At 50.3% G+C, this 14,652-nt stretch overlaps 2 protein-coding genes across 2 annotated transcripts in view; one reads left to right on the plus strand and one right to left on the minus strand.

Moving 5' to 3' along the window:
- Tarbp1 (TAR (HIV-1) RNA binding protein 1) overlaps positions 1–9,963 on the plus strand; it is a 46,040-nt gene extending 36,077 nt beyond the window's left edge. The window contains exons 24-31 of the mRNA XM_055617564.1: positions 1,103–1,189; positions 2,458–2,654; positions 5,066–5,147; positions 6,561–6,732; positions 8,011–8,202; positions 8,330–8,454; positions 8,757–8,893; positions 9,170–9,963. Of these exons, the coding sequence (XP_055473539.1) occupies positions 1,103–1,189; positions 2,458–2,654; positions 5,066–5,147; positions 6,561–6,732; positions 8,011–8,202; positions 8,330–8,454; positions 8,757–8,893; positions 9,170–9,344 (1,167 nt within the window). The 3' untranslated portion in view covers positions 9,345–9,963. The remainder of the gene's footprint in view (positions 1–1,102; positions 1,190–2,457; positions 2,655–5,065; positions 5,148–6,560; positions 6,733–8,010; positions 8,203–8,329; positions 8,455–8,756; positions 8,894–9,169) is intronic.
- A 1,707-nt stretch (positions 9,964–11,670) lies between these two features.
- Positions 11,671–14,577, minus strand: LOC129684440 (cytochrome c oxidase assembly factor 6 homolog). The gene is made up of 2 exons (XM_055617596.1): positions 14,338–14,577; positions 11,671–12,115 (listed from the first exon to the last, which is right to left on the minus strand). Exons 1-2 carry the CDS (start codon positions 14,479–14,481, stop codon positions 12,020–12,022), a joined length of 240 nt encoding a protein of 79 aa, XP_055473571.1. The 5' UTR covers positions 14,482–14,577; the 3' UTR covers positions 11,671–12,019.
- Positions 14,578–14,652: the final 75 nt, after the last annotated feature.

Here is a 14,652-nt window from a genome sequence, read left to right on the forward strand (position 1 = left end):
GTTAGAGATAGGGAGGCGGGGAATGAAGTGTCCCTCCCCTCTGGAAAGAGCCTCAGGAGGGAAATTTCCAGCAGCTGAGACAGAGCGCGCAGAAGGGAGCACCTCACCCAGCGGAGAAGTCAGCTCACCACTGTTCTGTCTCAGGTGGGCTGGCACCACCTCACCTCCCCCCTTCCACGTGCTCGGTACTCGGTACTCGGTACTTCCTTACACTCTGAGAACATCCCTGACAAAGGCAGCCTGAGGAAGGAAGGCGCTGCTCTGGCTCAGGCCTCGAGGGTACAGTTCAGCACGGGGAGGCGTGGTAGCAGAAAGGGATGGGCAACACTCAGCCCAGGGTCTTCAGAGTGCCCCTCCCCCAGCTCATTAGCCTAATCTGGATAGTCCAACATGGTGCCCAGAGGCTTGCCCCCCCCCCCCCCCGTGATTCTAGATCTGTCCAGTTGACAGTTAACCTCCTCAGCTTGTTCTCATGCCCTGTGAAAACCACTCTGGATCGAGTGTTGGTGGCCATAGTGGGCTCCGCCTTCCTTGGTCCCTTCCCTGTGTCGATGCTTGAGCCACACAGATCACCCCAGTTTGGGTTGCTAGGACACTCACCACCTACCTGGCCATCTGCTCTGGGCGGGTCGACATACTGGCAATCTGGCCCTTCTCTTGGTCCCCATCTGAAGACTCCGGATGGCATCTGTGCCCCATGTCTGTCACCTTGGATGTGATAACAGGATACCATCCCAAGGGCCAGTGAGAACCTCGCCTCCTCTCCCCTGTGTCTTTGTCTTGCTCTTTTTACCAGCTCCTCTGTGTCCTGACCCGTGCCCACTCCTGCTCCAGGCAGGTTCTTCCCACCCTGTGTTCCTGGCTCAGGGCCTTGATAGTTGGGGCACCCAGCGTTGTCTGCTGCACCCCGCGCTGCCTGCACTGCACTGGGCTGCGGGGTGCCCATCCTCTCTGGCTTTCAGTCCCGTGCCCTGCACATGTCGAGTGCGAGCTGCTTCAGGGAGGAGGGCAGAGTGGCTCCCGCCTTCGCTCGCCCGGAGCCCAGCAGCCTCTGCTCACAGTTGAACCCAATTGACGACTGTTCTATCTCATCTTCTTTCAGGGTGAAGAAAAACTTAAAACGAGCATCTGCACATTTTTATCTGTTTTATCACATTTGGACACCATCATTCAAAATGTTCCAGAGAAGGTGAGTTTGAATTACTTGCAAGAATGTATGAACTTGGCATTGAAGAATGCATTTGTGCAAGCTTGGTTTTTGTGCGTCTTTCTCAGTTTTCATTAGTTCCATAAGAATTTCGTACAGTGCAGTTTGATAATACCCTCCCCAGCTCCTCCCACATCTACCCTTCTCCCTGACCTCAAACAGTCACGTGTCCCTGTGGCTTTGTCCCTGTTCTCCCTCCCCTTTCCCTGGCTGCTGCAAGGGATAACTGGCCTCGTACACACCAAGTTCACAGTGATTCCTGTTGGTGTAAATGGTTTTACTTTTATGCAAGTTGTTATAGAGTTGGTGTTTTTGCATTCCTGGCCATTTGTTTTGGTTTGTTTGTCTGTATATTTTTATCAGCTCTTTGAGAATTTCATAGATGCAGACTGTATGTTTTGAGCATATCCACCCCCTGCCATTCCAGCCCTTCCCAACTTCATGTCCCCTTTATTTTGAGTCTAACTCGAGTCCAGTGTGTGCATATGGTCTCCTGGGTGTGGTGCTTTCCACCGGAGTGAGGATGTACACAGGCCACACCCTTAACGAAAACTGACTTCCTCCGCCAGGAGCCAGGACTGACAGCAGCTCCTCACCTGGATGAGGCTCATTCGCCCTCCCTCAGGGGAGGTTCTTTAACTGACACTGGTGCAGACAGACAGGGGCAGTCACCTGGAGCCCCATATGTCCAGTCCTTCCTCCTTTCTTTCATGTTTTACTCCCCCCTAAGGCCCTCTGGCACGACCCCTGACTTTACTTGCAGACGCAGCTGGCGGGCTGTACAGTTGTTTATCACAGGGATTGATGGCTGTGTGTGTTCTTGCAGGGGCTTGGCAAAAACGTGCAGTCTGTGATGTTTTTAAAGCTACTCTTTCTTAAAATTACATTTATTCAATTTATTTTATGAGTATTTTGCCGTCACAAATGTATGTACACCATTTCCATGCTTGGTGTCCTCAAAGATCAGAAGAGGTCATTGGCTCCCCTGGAACTGAAGTTACAGATAGTTGTGAGCAGTTATGGAGGTGCTGGGAATCGAACCCAGGTCCTCTGCAAGAGCCATCTCTCTAGCCTCAATTATTTTTATTTAATTCTACTTTGTGTGTGTGTGTGTGTGTGAAAGAGAGAGCAGGCCTTGCTGAAAGCGAGTGGTGCTTGTGTGCCCAGGAGGAAGGGGCAGCCCCCAGGCGGGGAAAGGCTTGCCAGAGCTGGTCAGGGCCGCCCTCAAGCTGTTTCTCCTGTCTTTGCAGACACTGGTTCTAAAGCAAGCACTGACTGTTGCCCTGCAGTGGTGTCTGAGCCACAACTTCAGTGTCCGACTGTATGCGCTGGTTGCCCTCAAGAAGGCGTGGCGTCTGTGTAAAGCCCTGCGGTTTGAAGAGAGTGACGCCTGGAGCACACTGACCGAGTGCAGCCTCAGCCAGGCAGAAAGCATGCACGGAGCAGGGTGAGGACCGCTGGCTGCCTTGCCGGCAGTCACTCTCTTCTGGGTCACTGTCCCTCTGTGCTAGGGCACACGAGGACTTGGGTCAGCCCCATGCAGCAGGTGATGAAAGATACACAACCGATGACGGATCCAGATTAGGGGTTTGGTTGTTGTTGTTTCTGTTTGTCGAAACAGGGTTTCTCTGTGTAGCCTTGGCTGTCCTGAAACTTGCTCTGTAGACCAGGCTGGCTTAAAACTCATAGAGATCCACCTGCCCCTGCCTCCCAAGTGCTGGGATTAAAGGTTTGCACCACCAATGCCGGGCCAGATTGGGGTTGTGTACTTTTGTCTCATCCTTTGGGCCTTGTGAACTCTGAACTTGGCCCTGGCACAGCAGGCAAACAGCCTGGAAGAAGCAGGGCTGACCTCAGGGTGTCACTCAGCCTTCTGCTGCCCACTTCTGGCTGAGTACCGCTCTCTGTGGAGAGATCATGGCAGACTGTTCAGCGCTGAGCTGCTTTCTCTGCCTGTTGCTCCTAGGTTAAGGTCTCTAGTCCCTAAAATCCATTGGCTCAGATCCAATGTATTTTATTATAAAGCAAGAAAACATCCTTTTTGTCATGACTTGACTCCTGGTCCCCAGAGGACTATCAGACAGTCACACCAGTGCACAGGGTTCTCAGCAGGCGATAATAGAGAGGGCACCATGGCAGGCACAGACCCTCTACCTGTGGCTTATGGAATCTTCAACCAACATGATCTGCGACCTCCAAAAGAAGAGCAGGGATTGCTGAGTGAAGAGAGACTTCTGGGCAAGAGAAGCAGCATTGGGAGTTGGAGATTGGAGGCAGGCGGGACACTGGAGGAAGCCAGTCCTGGGGACATGGGGCACGAATCTACGTACTCAGAGAACTTCAGAGTTGGAGGCCGCCGTTTGGCACAGAAGTAGCAAACACCTGTTTCCTCCCGGCAGTAGACTGTCTGGAGCTCACTGTGTTTTGTGTTTAGATACTTGGAATGTTTAAAATGCTCCTGACATTCATTTTTCAGAAGCATAGGCAGTGATGGGGTGAGGTCCTAGGAAATTAGGCAGAAAATTCTTTAAAGTGAAAGTGCTGCACAGTTGTGGGCTAATGGTCCCAGTTCTCAACTTTTCGTCCTGTCACATGACTTTGCCTTGGTTCTTCTGATTTTCAAACATGGTGGCTGGGCTTGCCTTGCTCCTGGTTGGATTTTTTGGGCTCTACTGTGGGCCTTCAGAGAAAACCACAGCTTACACAAGATTTGCTCTCAGGAGGAAAGGGTCCACTGCCAGGCAGAGTCGCAGGACCCCAACCCCAGAGGTTCCAAGTGTGGGCAGATGACAGTGTCTTAGTCTGTATTATGTGATTGAATTTGAGGCCAGGCTGGGCTCACAGAACTGTGTTCTCTACATTCTTATGCTCTACAGCATGATACCTGTCGGATACTCAAGACACCTGGGTTTTACTCCTTTCCTTGGTTCATGTATGATGCTGTTCGTCTTTGAGTTCCATTTCAAAATATGAGCTATCTGAGTGGTAGAGCACATTCTGGAAGACATGAGACCTGGGTTCAAGCCCCAGCTCTGCAAATAGCAACAAAGCAGAACTTTGTTGTTTTGTTGTTTGATTTTGACACAGCCTTGGTGATGTAGCTCAGGCTGGCTTTATCCTCCTGGCAATCCTCCTGCCTGTCTGTCGAGTTTTGCAATTGAAGTTGAGGACCATAATGCATAGCTTGAAAGAAGAACGAAGCTAGGAATGGCCCCACATATCTATAATCCTAGCACTTGGAGGTAGAGAATTATCAGGATTATCCCCAGATACATGAGTTCAAGGCTACTCTCACGAACCTGAGACTCTGTCTCAAAAAACAAAAGTGAGAACCTTTGTAGGTGGCTGGGGACAGAGCTCAAGGCAGTTTCTACCTAGCACACACTGCGTGCAGGGATTAATTCCCAGTACCCTGTGCTAGTGACTGATGGACACCAGGGCCAAATGCAACTTACAGAAGGAAGTGTTTGTCTTGGCTTATGTTTCCAGAGGGATAAGTGTTCACATGCTGAGGAGGTGTGACGAAAGCAGCAGGCATGAGAAGGAAGCTGAGGGGTCACATCAGGAAACAAACAACTGGCAGTAAAGGGTGGGGCTGTGAGCTCTCAGAGCCTGCCCTGAGTGACACACTTCTCCAGCAAGGCCAGACACCTTCTAAACCTCCCTAAGGAGCAACACCAACTGGGGACAAGTGTTCAAACACACGAGCCCATGGGGGACATCTACAAACTACAGCCTCACAGACAGACAGACAGAACATGCACACAGCGACGTCAGAAACCCCGAGTGTGAACCTGGGGAGACCTCTAAGCTATCACGCTGCCCTCCCCTCACAGAACTGCTCTCCCTCCCCCTCAGGAACGCCAGGAAGAACTGGCAGCGCATCCAGGACCATTTCTTCTTCTCGGGGTTCCATCCCCTCAAGGACTACTGTCTGGAGGTAAGCTGACAGTGCCGTGTCGGCTCGCTGCTGTCTGCGGCGCTGGCCCTCCTGCCCGCTGTTGAAGCCTGTGATGAGGCGCCCTCTGTCCCCTTCCCCCCCCGTAAAGCTGTGAATGTGCTTGTGGCTCGCTCCTCAGCAGTGACAACTGGCTAGTCATTCTAACTTTCTATTTCTCTGGCAGTGTCTGGCTTGGAAGGGAATATTTAACTCTAAACAGAATCAGAACAGATTTCTAAAAGGAAGTGAGTGAGAGAACATGTGTGCAGGTGAGACTTTCTTGTACTGAAGCCTGTTATCAATGCAAGAACAAACAGATCTCTTGTCAATGGCAGTTAGTCCCTTTGGATTCTGGGTAATGAAATATATGTAAATGTTACTCCACTTTGCTGGTGTCAGCAAAGTGGTTGTGTAATTTCAGGAACTGTAAACATACTTACCAGTTAATATAAATGACATCAGTGTGTAAATTCCTCACATTTGCATAGCGTGTCAGGCACTCTTGAACCCTTGTCAGCTCCAGCTGCAGCACTGTTGCCTGCTTAGTTCTGAAGTGAGCACATCTGGCCTCGGTGACTTTTTCTCTCAACATCTGTATTGGGAGCCTAGCTACTGTGCAGACAGTTCTATCATGGTTTGCTTAAAGCTGTCCTTGCAGACAGTCGTGAGATGTGTCACACACACATGAATGCATGCTTTCTGTCACACACCAGTTTTGTTCTCGTCAAGATAAAACGTACTTTTTTCTCACACATCGCACACGCTCTGTCAGTGTTCCTCTGCTGATGCCTTCCTGGCAGCTCTCTCGTCCCCAGCCACCTACTCCCATGCAGCCCCCAAGCACAGCCCTTTCTGCTCCCCCTCCCCCTGCCAGACTTGCTTTCAGCGATGTCTTGTTCCTTATCGGTGGTGCCAGGCAGAGAGCGGTGCATGCACCGCAGTGGCGTTCCGTGTGTGGACTGTGGTGGGGGCTTGTGGCCCACCAGACTGTGTCACCGAGAGCCCTGATGTTTGGAGCTGGGCTTACGCCTAGTAAACAGTACTCCCCGTGATGATGCCAGTTTGAATCTGCACAAATATGGCTTGTGAAGCTAACAATATTTGCCTTAAAACCACCCATGAAGACGTGTGTCATTTCACTAAGTTGCCTGTTACTTGGCCTTTTCTCTCACACATGCCTTTCCATGTTGAGAGCTCTTCAAGAGGGAAGAAGCGGACGGTGGCCTCGTGGCCGCAGACACCTTCTGTGGGAGGTGAGGCTGAGACTAAGGCTGTCCTAGGCCGCGTGAGCTGTAGCTGGAGAGGCGCTGCAGGCCCGAGAGCCGGCGAGTGCAGGGTGGCCGGGAAGAAGCAGCAGCAGTAATAAAACCTTTTCTTCAAGGAAAACAACAGACTTTACAATTCTCTTTTCAGACCATATTTTACACGCTGCCACGACTCTCAGGCGTCACTGAAGAGGAGTGGATCGCCGTGGATAAGTTTGCCAGCTTCACAGACATCCCTTCCAGGGCAGCGGCCCCACGGTACTGGTCCGAGACTGCGCTTAGTAAGCTGAATCCAGGGGACTGGTCCCAGCAGGACCAGGGTAAGGGAGCTTCATTTTACCTGGCTCTTTGGTGAGGTGCCTGACTGCTGTTATAGAGTAGGTCTTAATGAGATTTTCTTGACTCGAGTCCCTGCCTCTGTTTAGAGAAGAGAGGGGCATGTGGCCTGGCTCTGACCAGGACTTTTCACTGAATGCTTGCTTTCCAGACAGAGCTCATCTTTATGTAAGCTTCCTTTTTAACTATGATTTTAGAATTCAGTATCTGATTTGTCCTAGAAAACTAAGCTTTCCTAGACTAAACATGACATCATGTTCTTGAACAGAGCTCTGGGTCCTGGTCCCTCGGGGTCTGGTTAGGCAGCCTTCTGCACTTTCCCCACAGCCATATTGCTCCCCTCCAAGTGACAATTGGGTCCCTGAAAAGCCTGTGGCTCAGGGTGTCCAGGAAGCTCACCTTACCAGCAGTGTGGCAGAGGCCCTACTCTGCTGGCTTCTCCCTTAGTTTCCCCCAGCCCTCCCTTAACTGTACCTACCGTTGTGACTGCTCCCCTGAAGTCAGGGCCCCCAAAATCTACAGGGGCTCCCCTCACCACACCTATCCCTTCTGTAAGCTTCCTCTACTGGCCTGGCTGCTGTTTCTCTTCCCAGCTCCAACCTTGTATGCCAGCGCCTGCTGCTGGCCACTTTTAAGCTCCCGGTCTCCAGGCAGGACTCACCTGCCTGGTGAGACTGCTGGTGAGAGGCTACACTGGATGCCTGCTGCCCAGCTGAGGACCTGAGCTCACCCACATGGCAGCAGACAACTAAGTCACACACGTTCCCTGGACGTGCCTCCTCAGCTCGTAGCAAACAGCGCCAAACTGCAGACTGCGGTCCCACACTGGTTTGCGTAGAGTTCTGGTCCATCTTTGGGCAGGGCCATTGCTGGCACCCCATGCGCTAGACCCAGACAAGGCACCTCCCAGCTTGGGTTCCCACGGCAGACGGCTGCACACAGATAGGACGATACAGTGGCAGCAAAGACCCAGGATGTCCAGCCTGGTAGAGAGTGCGCCAAGGGCTGAGAGACCCTTGTGAGGACGATGCTGAGCAGAGTGCCAGCTCCATTCTCAGCACCCACACGAGGTAGCCCACAACCACCTGGACTGCCAGCTCCAGGGTACCCAATGCCCTCTTTTGGTCTTCATGGGCATGGTGTATACGTACAGTGAGGCCGCATACACACAACAACAAAGAGAGTATTTAAAAATTGATCTGAAGATGCACAGAGAATGGACTCAGGCTAATTTACATGCAGGAACTACTATTTCTCCTCAGGTTCTGCTTTGGGTGAAGAAGACAGCCAACCAGAATGGGCTGATGTACAGAAAAAGATTATCCCATGGGGACACAGTGCCCTGGAGTCGGACCTGGAGCTCGTGTCTCAGGACCGGGCTGCCAAGCTGGGAAAGTCCATCAGTAGACTGATTGTTGTGGCCTCGCTCATCGACAAGCCAACCAACTTAGGAGGTAAAATCATCTACTTTGGCAGCTGTCTGTTCGCACACAGTGCTCTCGGCGAGCTTCAGAGGAGGCTGGGATGCCCGAGGCCGTGGCATGCTGGAGACAAAGTGTCCATAGTGGCCCTTCTGTGCAGGGCTGTGCAGGACCTGTGAGGTGTTCGGGGCTGCGTTGCTTGTGCTCGGTAATCTTCAGTGTGTCAGGGACGGGCAGTTCCGGCACCTCAGCGTCTCTGCGGAGCAGTGGCTCCCCCTGGCGGAGGTGAGTGCAAAGTGGCTGAGGAAACGTGTGCTGAGACTGTGTTGTTGGCGTGCTGTCTCTGGGCCAGCTTCACCGTCTCGCACTTAGGCGCTGAGGCCCATGACGTTTGGTCTGTGACCTGACCAACACTAGTGTAGCTGTCCCCTCGGTGGTCTATGGCGTGGAGGGAAGTCTCCCTGATGCCATTTGGTGTCCTATTTTCCCTTTAAAGTCCTTTCAACAAGTTGGGCTTGATGCTTTGTCCACCCTCTCATTTCACAATAGAATGATTTCGTATCTGCTCTTCTAAAACTGCCATTAAGGTGAGACCATCCCAGCTGATGGCTTATCTGCAGCAGAAGAAGGCAGAGGGCTACACTGTCATCGGCGTGGAGCAGACGGCGCAGAGCTGTGGCCTGGCCCAGTACTGCTTCCCTGAAAAGTCACTGCTGCTGCTGGGGTGAGCCATTCCCCGCGTCTGTTCTCGAGGCTAACTGACAGCACTTATGTGGACCCCTTGGTTTTCCTTCATCTCACCTGGCTGAGATGTTTACTACTAAATTCAGAATTGGTCTGCCTTTGGGATGCCTATATTTACTTCCTGGAACCCAGGTTGACCTCATGTGTTTATCTGTCTCCTACACTAACATTTGGGATTCCTAAAACAGTAACAGTAGAAGCCACTTTTCTATATTATGGGGAAGCTAATATGTCTTGCTCTGTTTTTCTTGTGCAGAAATGAGCGGGAAGGGATCCCAGCCAACCTGATTCAGCAGCTGGACGTGTGTGTGGAGATTCCTCAGCAGGGCATCACCCGCTCCCTCAATGTGCACGTGAGCGGGGCTCTGCTGATCTGGGAGTACACCAGACAGCGGCTGCGGCTGCTGGGGGGTGCAGGGCCGCCATCCTGAAGGTGGGCCTCAGCTGCTCAGGCGTGCAGGGCCTCCAATCTGAAGGTGGGCCTCGGCTCAGGCGTGCAGGGCCGCCATCCTGAAGGCAGGCCTCGGCTGCTATCTCTCACGGTGCTACAGAAGGTGTCTTCTAACCTTCCAGACTAAGGAGGAAATCGGTGATGTGCTGGGATTACCTGCATCTCTCTCACCTTGCACCTCAATGCCAAAACCTCCTCATGTGCCTTAAAGTTTATCACTCTACATTGTCCCCTTTTAGCTAACCCTTTTAAATATTTTAAGCAATTATGGAATTAAAAATGAGTTTTAAGATATGCTGTTCTAGAAACCGGTATTGTCAGGGTGGCAGTGCTAACAGTACGGCAGAACTGAAGTTGATACTTATGAGCGCCTACGCCTGCTGATTTGAAGCCATGAGGCAAAGGGCGGGTTTGAGGAGCAGCAGCCTCTCCCTGCTGTTGGGCACCTGTGTACTCCTGCTGAGAGGGGAAACACATGTGGCAAGTCACGAATCAACTCTCCAATAAAGCTCTTTATCCTCAAGGCTTAGGCTTTATTTCCAAAGCCACCAACTGAGCCATCACTGTTGATGTTATGAGTAAATAAAATCTGACCTATACAGTTGTGCTGACAGTGGTTGGAAATATGTGAGGACTGTAATCATCACCCCAAGAAGTTGGACTACTCCTATGAAACCAAGAACAAAGCCTATGAGTGCTCTCTGCTCAGATAGCTGCGTTATTTAGTGATAGTCATTACCATCATGCCGGAAAGAACCTGTTATCCCTGGAACCCTCTGAGCAGGACTCAGTCTTCAGAGCCCCCTGCCTATTCGTTTTCTGCTGTGGTTTTATTGTAAAGTCTTTATTTGCAACAGGGTTTCTGTAGAGAAGTTTTAATCCAGCAACATGGCTGCTCTGGCAGTTCATCATATCTAAAGACCGTCTAGGTCCATGTGACCCGGCTGGAATACAGACACACCTGTAGCACTGCTTTACTCCCGAAGAACGCAGGTGAGGCCAGTTTGCAGAAGGAAGCAGCCATGTTTAAAGTGATGTACAACTGAGGGACAAAGTGACAAATCAGAGACAGATGTGACAGAATGAGTCAGAGATAGGATACACCCAACTATCACAAGAACAGGGGCAAACAGCCAACCTGAGAGAGCTGCGGCAGAGGGGGCAGAAGGCAATTTTAGTAGGACAGTTTTACAGTGAACAAGAATCCAGAAGATCAGAACAGATTGCTAGGGTGAGAGGCCAAGCAAAGCAATTCAGTCAGGAGTGAGAGAAGCCAGTTAGAATCAGCCATCTTAGGAGTTTGAGGCAGAAGCAGCTGAGTTGAACCAGCCAGCTGGAGTACAGAAAGAGCTAGAAGGGTGAGCTTTTTCAGGAGCCTTCAAGACAATTACATCAAGCAAGTAAAGGTTGCCTTTACAGGTTTCAAACACAGAACACTGAACACCCCACTTCATTCAGATGCTCAAATTGTCAGTCTGGCTTCTTGGCTAGCAGAAAGCATTCACAGCTTATCCTGGTATTTGCTCATGTTGCTGGAATTCCATCCACCATAGGGATACATATTTTATCTATTCCTGCCATGGGCATCAGGGTTCAGTGACTGAGTAACACTGCAGGTTTCGCTTTCAGTTCACGTGGCAAGGTACCCCAGAGTAGGGCTAGCGGGTTAGCAGTCTGACTCTGGAAACCCCTACAGATGGCTTTCCGGGTTTAGGGTCCCCCACAGTGACTTGCTGTGCATCCTTGTCACCTGGCATTGTCAGCCTTTTAACTGAGCCATCCTAACAGCTATCTAGTAACACATCAGTATGGCATTAATTTCCACTATGCTAACATTTAATGATACGGGGGTTCTTCTCAGATATTTGTCTTCTGTTGCATTTTCTTTCGAGAAGTATCTTCACACAATTTGTCCACTTTTTAAACAGGATCATTTTTCTTTTTAAGAATCATGAGGGGTTTTTTTGTTTTTTTTTGTTTTTTTTTTTTTTTTTATTCTGGATACAAGTTCTTCAAGAAATATGTAATTTGCAAGTTTTGTCTCTAAGTTTGTGAGTTATTGTTTCACTTTTGGGAGTCCATCCTTAGCTGTGTTCTTAATCATCTTGGAATAGACCCAGTTTCCCCTTCCCAATCTATATTTTCTTTCTTTGTCTTACTGAACCTAGGTAGCAACCCAGGCATTGTCTGGTCATTGACAAAACTTGAACAATATTTTATTATAACCCACTGATTAGCTAAGGCTTCCTCCAACCTCTTGTGTAGTCTCTGTATTAAAATGCTAACCTAACTTCCAGAAACACACGTAACAAGCTTAATTTTTATTTATATCAAGTATAACCATATTGGTCTACATTCAGCTTTTATTCCAAAGGAGGGAAGAAAGATAAACAGTGTGTTTTTATAATAAACACTTTATGTAATAATATTTTTTTCTTAAAATCCCTCGCTAAATTAAAGCAGTACACTTAATACCATTCAGTCCTTCAGTTTGAATGCTGAGATCTTCTGATATTTGATTTCTGTTTTAGTAGTTGTTGTTCAGAGGAGAGCTGGTGTGCACCTCGATTCACAGTGCTTTTATCCTGGAATCAGCAAAGCATTTCTGAAAGTTCAGAAGAATGATTTCCACCTGTGTGAAAGTCCAGGAAGAGTCTAGGAATTTTCAGTTGACTGTGAAGGCTGGAATTCTCCTGCTTCAAATTTTTCCTTGAATTTTAAGTAGTCTCTTCTTTTGTCAAAATACTTTATCTATTGAGATAAAAAGGCCTGACATTAGAGTGCATTATTCAGCTCAGGCAAGCACAGCACAGATTTAAATGAACATGTTACTAGGTATTAATTGATTAGATGCGGAATCGTGGTCGGTATTCTGGAATGCCGACCGAGTCCAGGGACTAGTGAGCCTCTAAGAAGCCTGAAAAACCATGAATCTTTAACCCTCATGGCTAGAGTCCCTGCTCAGTGTCCTAATGTCCTGGGAACTTACAGAACAGTTTGATATATACAAGAGCCTGCTGGCAGCTCCGGGCCGGCCAGCTCAGGAATCTCAGTCTTAGAGACAGTGCTTGGTTATCGGCTCAGCGTACTGCATCATTTTTCAGCCCTGGCATTTCTGCCAAGAATGTCTTACTTAGAAACAAACATCTGGGGAGAGACACATGACTAAAAACTCCCAAATTATTAACGACTTCATTTTATTCACAGAATCCTTCATGGGTCATTTGAAAAGTCTTAAATTCTAGAAGTATAAATCAAATCCAAGAACAAATGTGCCAGCTGTGTTTTGCCCCAGCTCTGCAGACAAGGCAAATTCAGGGCACCTCACATTTGCACTGTCAGACTAGAAAACACTGTTTTTGTTAAAAGCCTCAGTCTTAATGGACCCCCTGCCCGAATACTCTTTTCTTGTTCATTGAGAAATCTTGTTCTCCAGCATAGCAGAAACACAGGATTAAGCAAACACCCTCCAGCCCAGAGTATCAAAGCCATCTTCACAGAGGGGCAGCCCTGACTGCCAACGTAGATGTAGGATTCAAACACAGTTTCTGAACATGATGTTCAATCTTTAACTTCATGGAAAACAGGACCTCATTCCAGAGCTGGTGAGAACCTGTCTGAATACAGCTTTGACCTGAGGCTGCCAGGACACTTTATCCGAAACCCCATCCTTCTTGAGTCCCCTCTGGTTTGATGGCCTCCGTCTCTCTGGTGTGGTATGACAAGGTATTCTAAAATCTCACTCAGTCTTGAGATTTATCGCTGGTAGTCTTGAACTGACTGCACTAGAATGGGTGTTCTATAAAGGACATCAGACTAAAAAGCATACTGTGTCCCTCATATTTTGTGGCAGATTAATTATTGTGACATCTGTTAGAAACCAACTGCCCCAAGAGACGATTACATTTAGAGGTTCTTTAGGCACTCCATCCCAACTTGAAGGGGGAGGGGGGGAGCCATACCTTACATTGAACCTTCTACAGCACTGACTTACTGATCAGAACGTGAGTGATGACGTCTGTCTGAATCCCTTGTTCTCCACTGATCTAACACCCTAGTGACAGGTGAAACCTTCTGTAGTCTGTTAAAGCCTTTTAATAGACCGCTAGCTCCCACCAACCAAAAGGCTAAGAATGTTGCCAGACCACAGAAACTTTCTCGCTCTGGTGTAACTTACCTGATGTTTCCAAACATGTATTAGAAAACTGTGTTGACTCGGGCCTTCTTGGTTCCGCTCCTATCACACTTCTGAAGCCACACTGTATGTGGAGAAACCTCAAGTCTGTGTCCTGAGCCAGCTACTCGTATTTGACCACGATGGACTAATGCTTTAAGTGCGAGTATTTTGGTGTCACCAACAACCTGGCCAGAACTCAGCCCCGCTCCGAGCGTTTCTCCTCCTGAACCTGCTTCTGTGAATGCGTCTAGAGCCCCGGTTCTCCTCTCCTGCACACGTCTGCATCCTTCTCAAGGACTGCCAGACACCAGAGGAAGTACGAAAACTTCACGACTTTAGTTCGAATCCCCTCTCCACCACAGTGGCTGGCTCATCTTGGACACGCTTCTCCTCCCACTGCATAAAACTGAATGCAAGACCTCCCAAGCCTGAGTAAAGAATCCTAGCAAGCAAAGCCAAGCGTCTCCCTCGGAACACATTCCCATAATCCTCCACCACCTCGCCGTCCTATCACACACGCGTGTCCTCGGACACACCTCTCAGCCTTGATGGGAGTTGGCAGAGGTGGGACGAGGTGAAGAGAGCAAGGAAGTGATACCGAAGGGGCCAGGCCGGGTTGTGACGAGGCTTGAAGGACCGGGCTGTGGAGAAAGGCCACGGGCGCCTGCGGAAGTACAGCGCCGGCCACCCACGTCCCTCCCCAGTAACACCAGCTGACCTGCGCGTGACCTCCCGTGCCCTTGTCCCTCAGCACCCACGCGGAGGTGAGGGTGGCGCTGCAGCCCCGCGGACTCACCCACTGCTGGGGGCAGCTGGCCTCGAACGCGCTGCGGAGCTGCTGGCAGCGGGCCGCGTCGTCCGCGTGGTCGTCCAGGCAGCGCCAGTACCGGTCGCGCGCGCCCCAGCACGCCTGCCGCTCCTTCATGGACGGGGCGGCCATCCCTGCGGGGCCGCCAGAGGCTCCCGGTCCCGCACGGCGCGCGGAGACCCGCCACACCGGGAAACTCCCGCGACTGCGCCCGCCGCGGGCTGACCCGTCCCGGCCGCCGTTCGCGACCTGGAGGGGCGGGACTTCCGGGCGCGTCCTCTTCCTGGGGGCGGAAACTAGTCG

Source organism: Psammomys obesus, unplaced genomic scaffold, assembly GCF_907164565.1.
Source record: "Psammomys obesus unplaced genomic scaffold, mPsaObe1.curated_primary_1811, whole genome shotgun sequence".
In the NCBI taxonomy this organism is placed as follows: domain Eukaryota; kingdom Metazoa; phylum Chordata; class Mammalia; order Rodentia; family Muridae; genus Psammomys; species Psammomys obesus.

Excerpts from the sequence above, each read along its gene's own strand:
- LOC129684440 (XM_055617596.1), bottom strand. The coding sequence starts at position 14,481 with ATGGCCGCCCCGTCCATGAAGGAGCGGCAGGCGTGCTGGGGCGCGCGC. Across the intron at positions 12,116-14,337 it reads CCAGCTGCCCCCAGCAGTGG|ATAAAGTATTTTGACAAAAG; the intron begins GTGAGTCCGCGG and ends TTATCTCAATAG.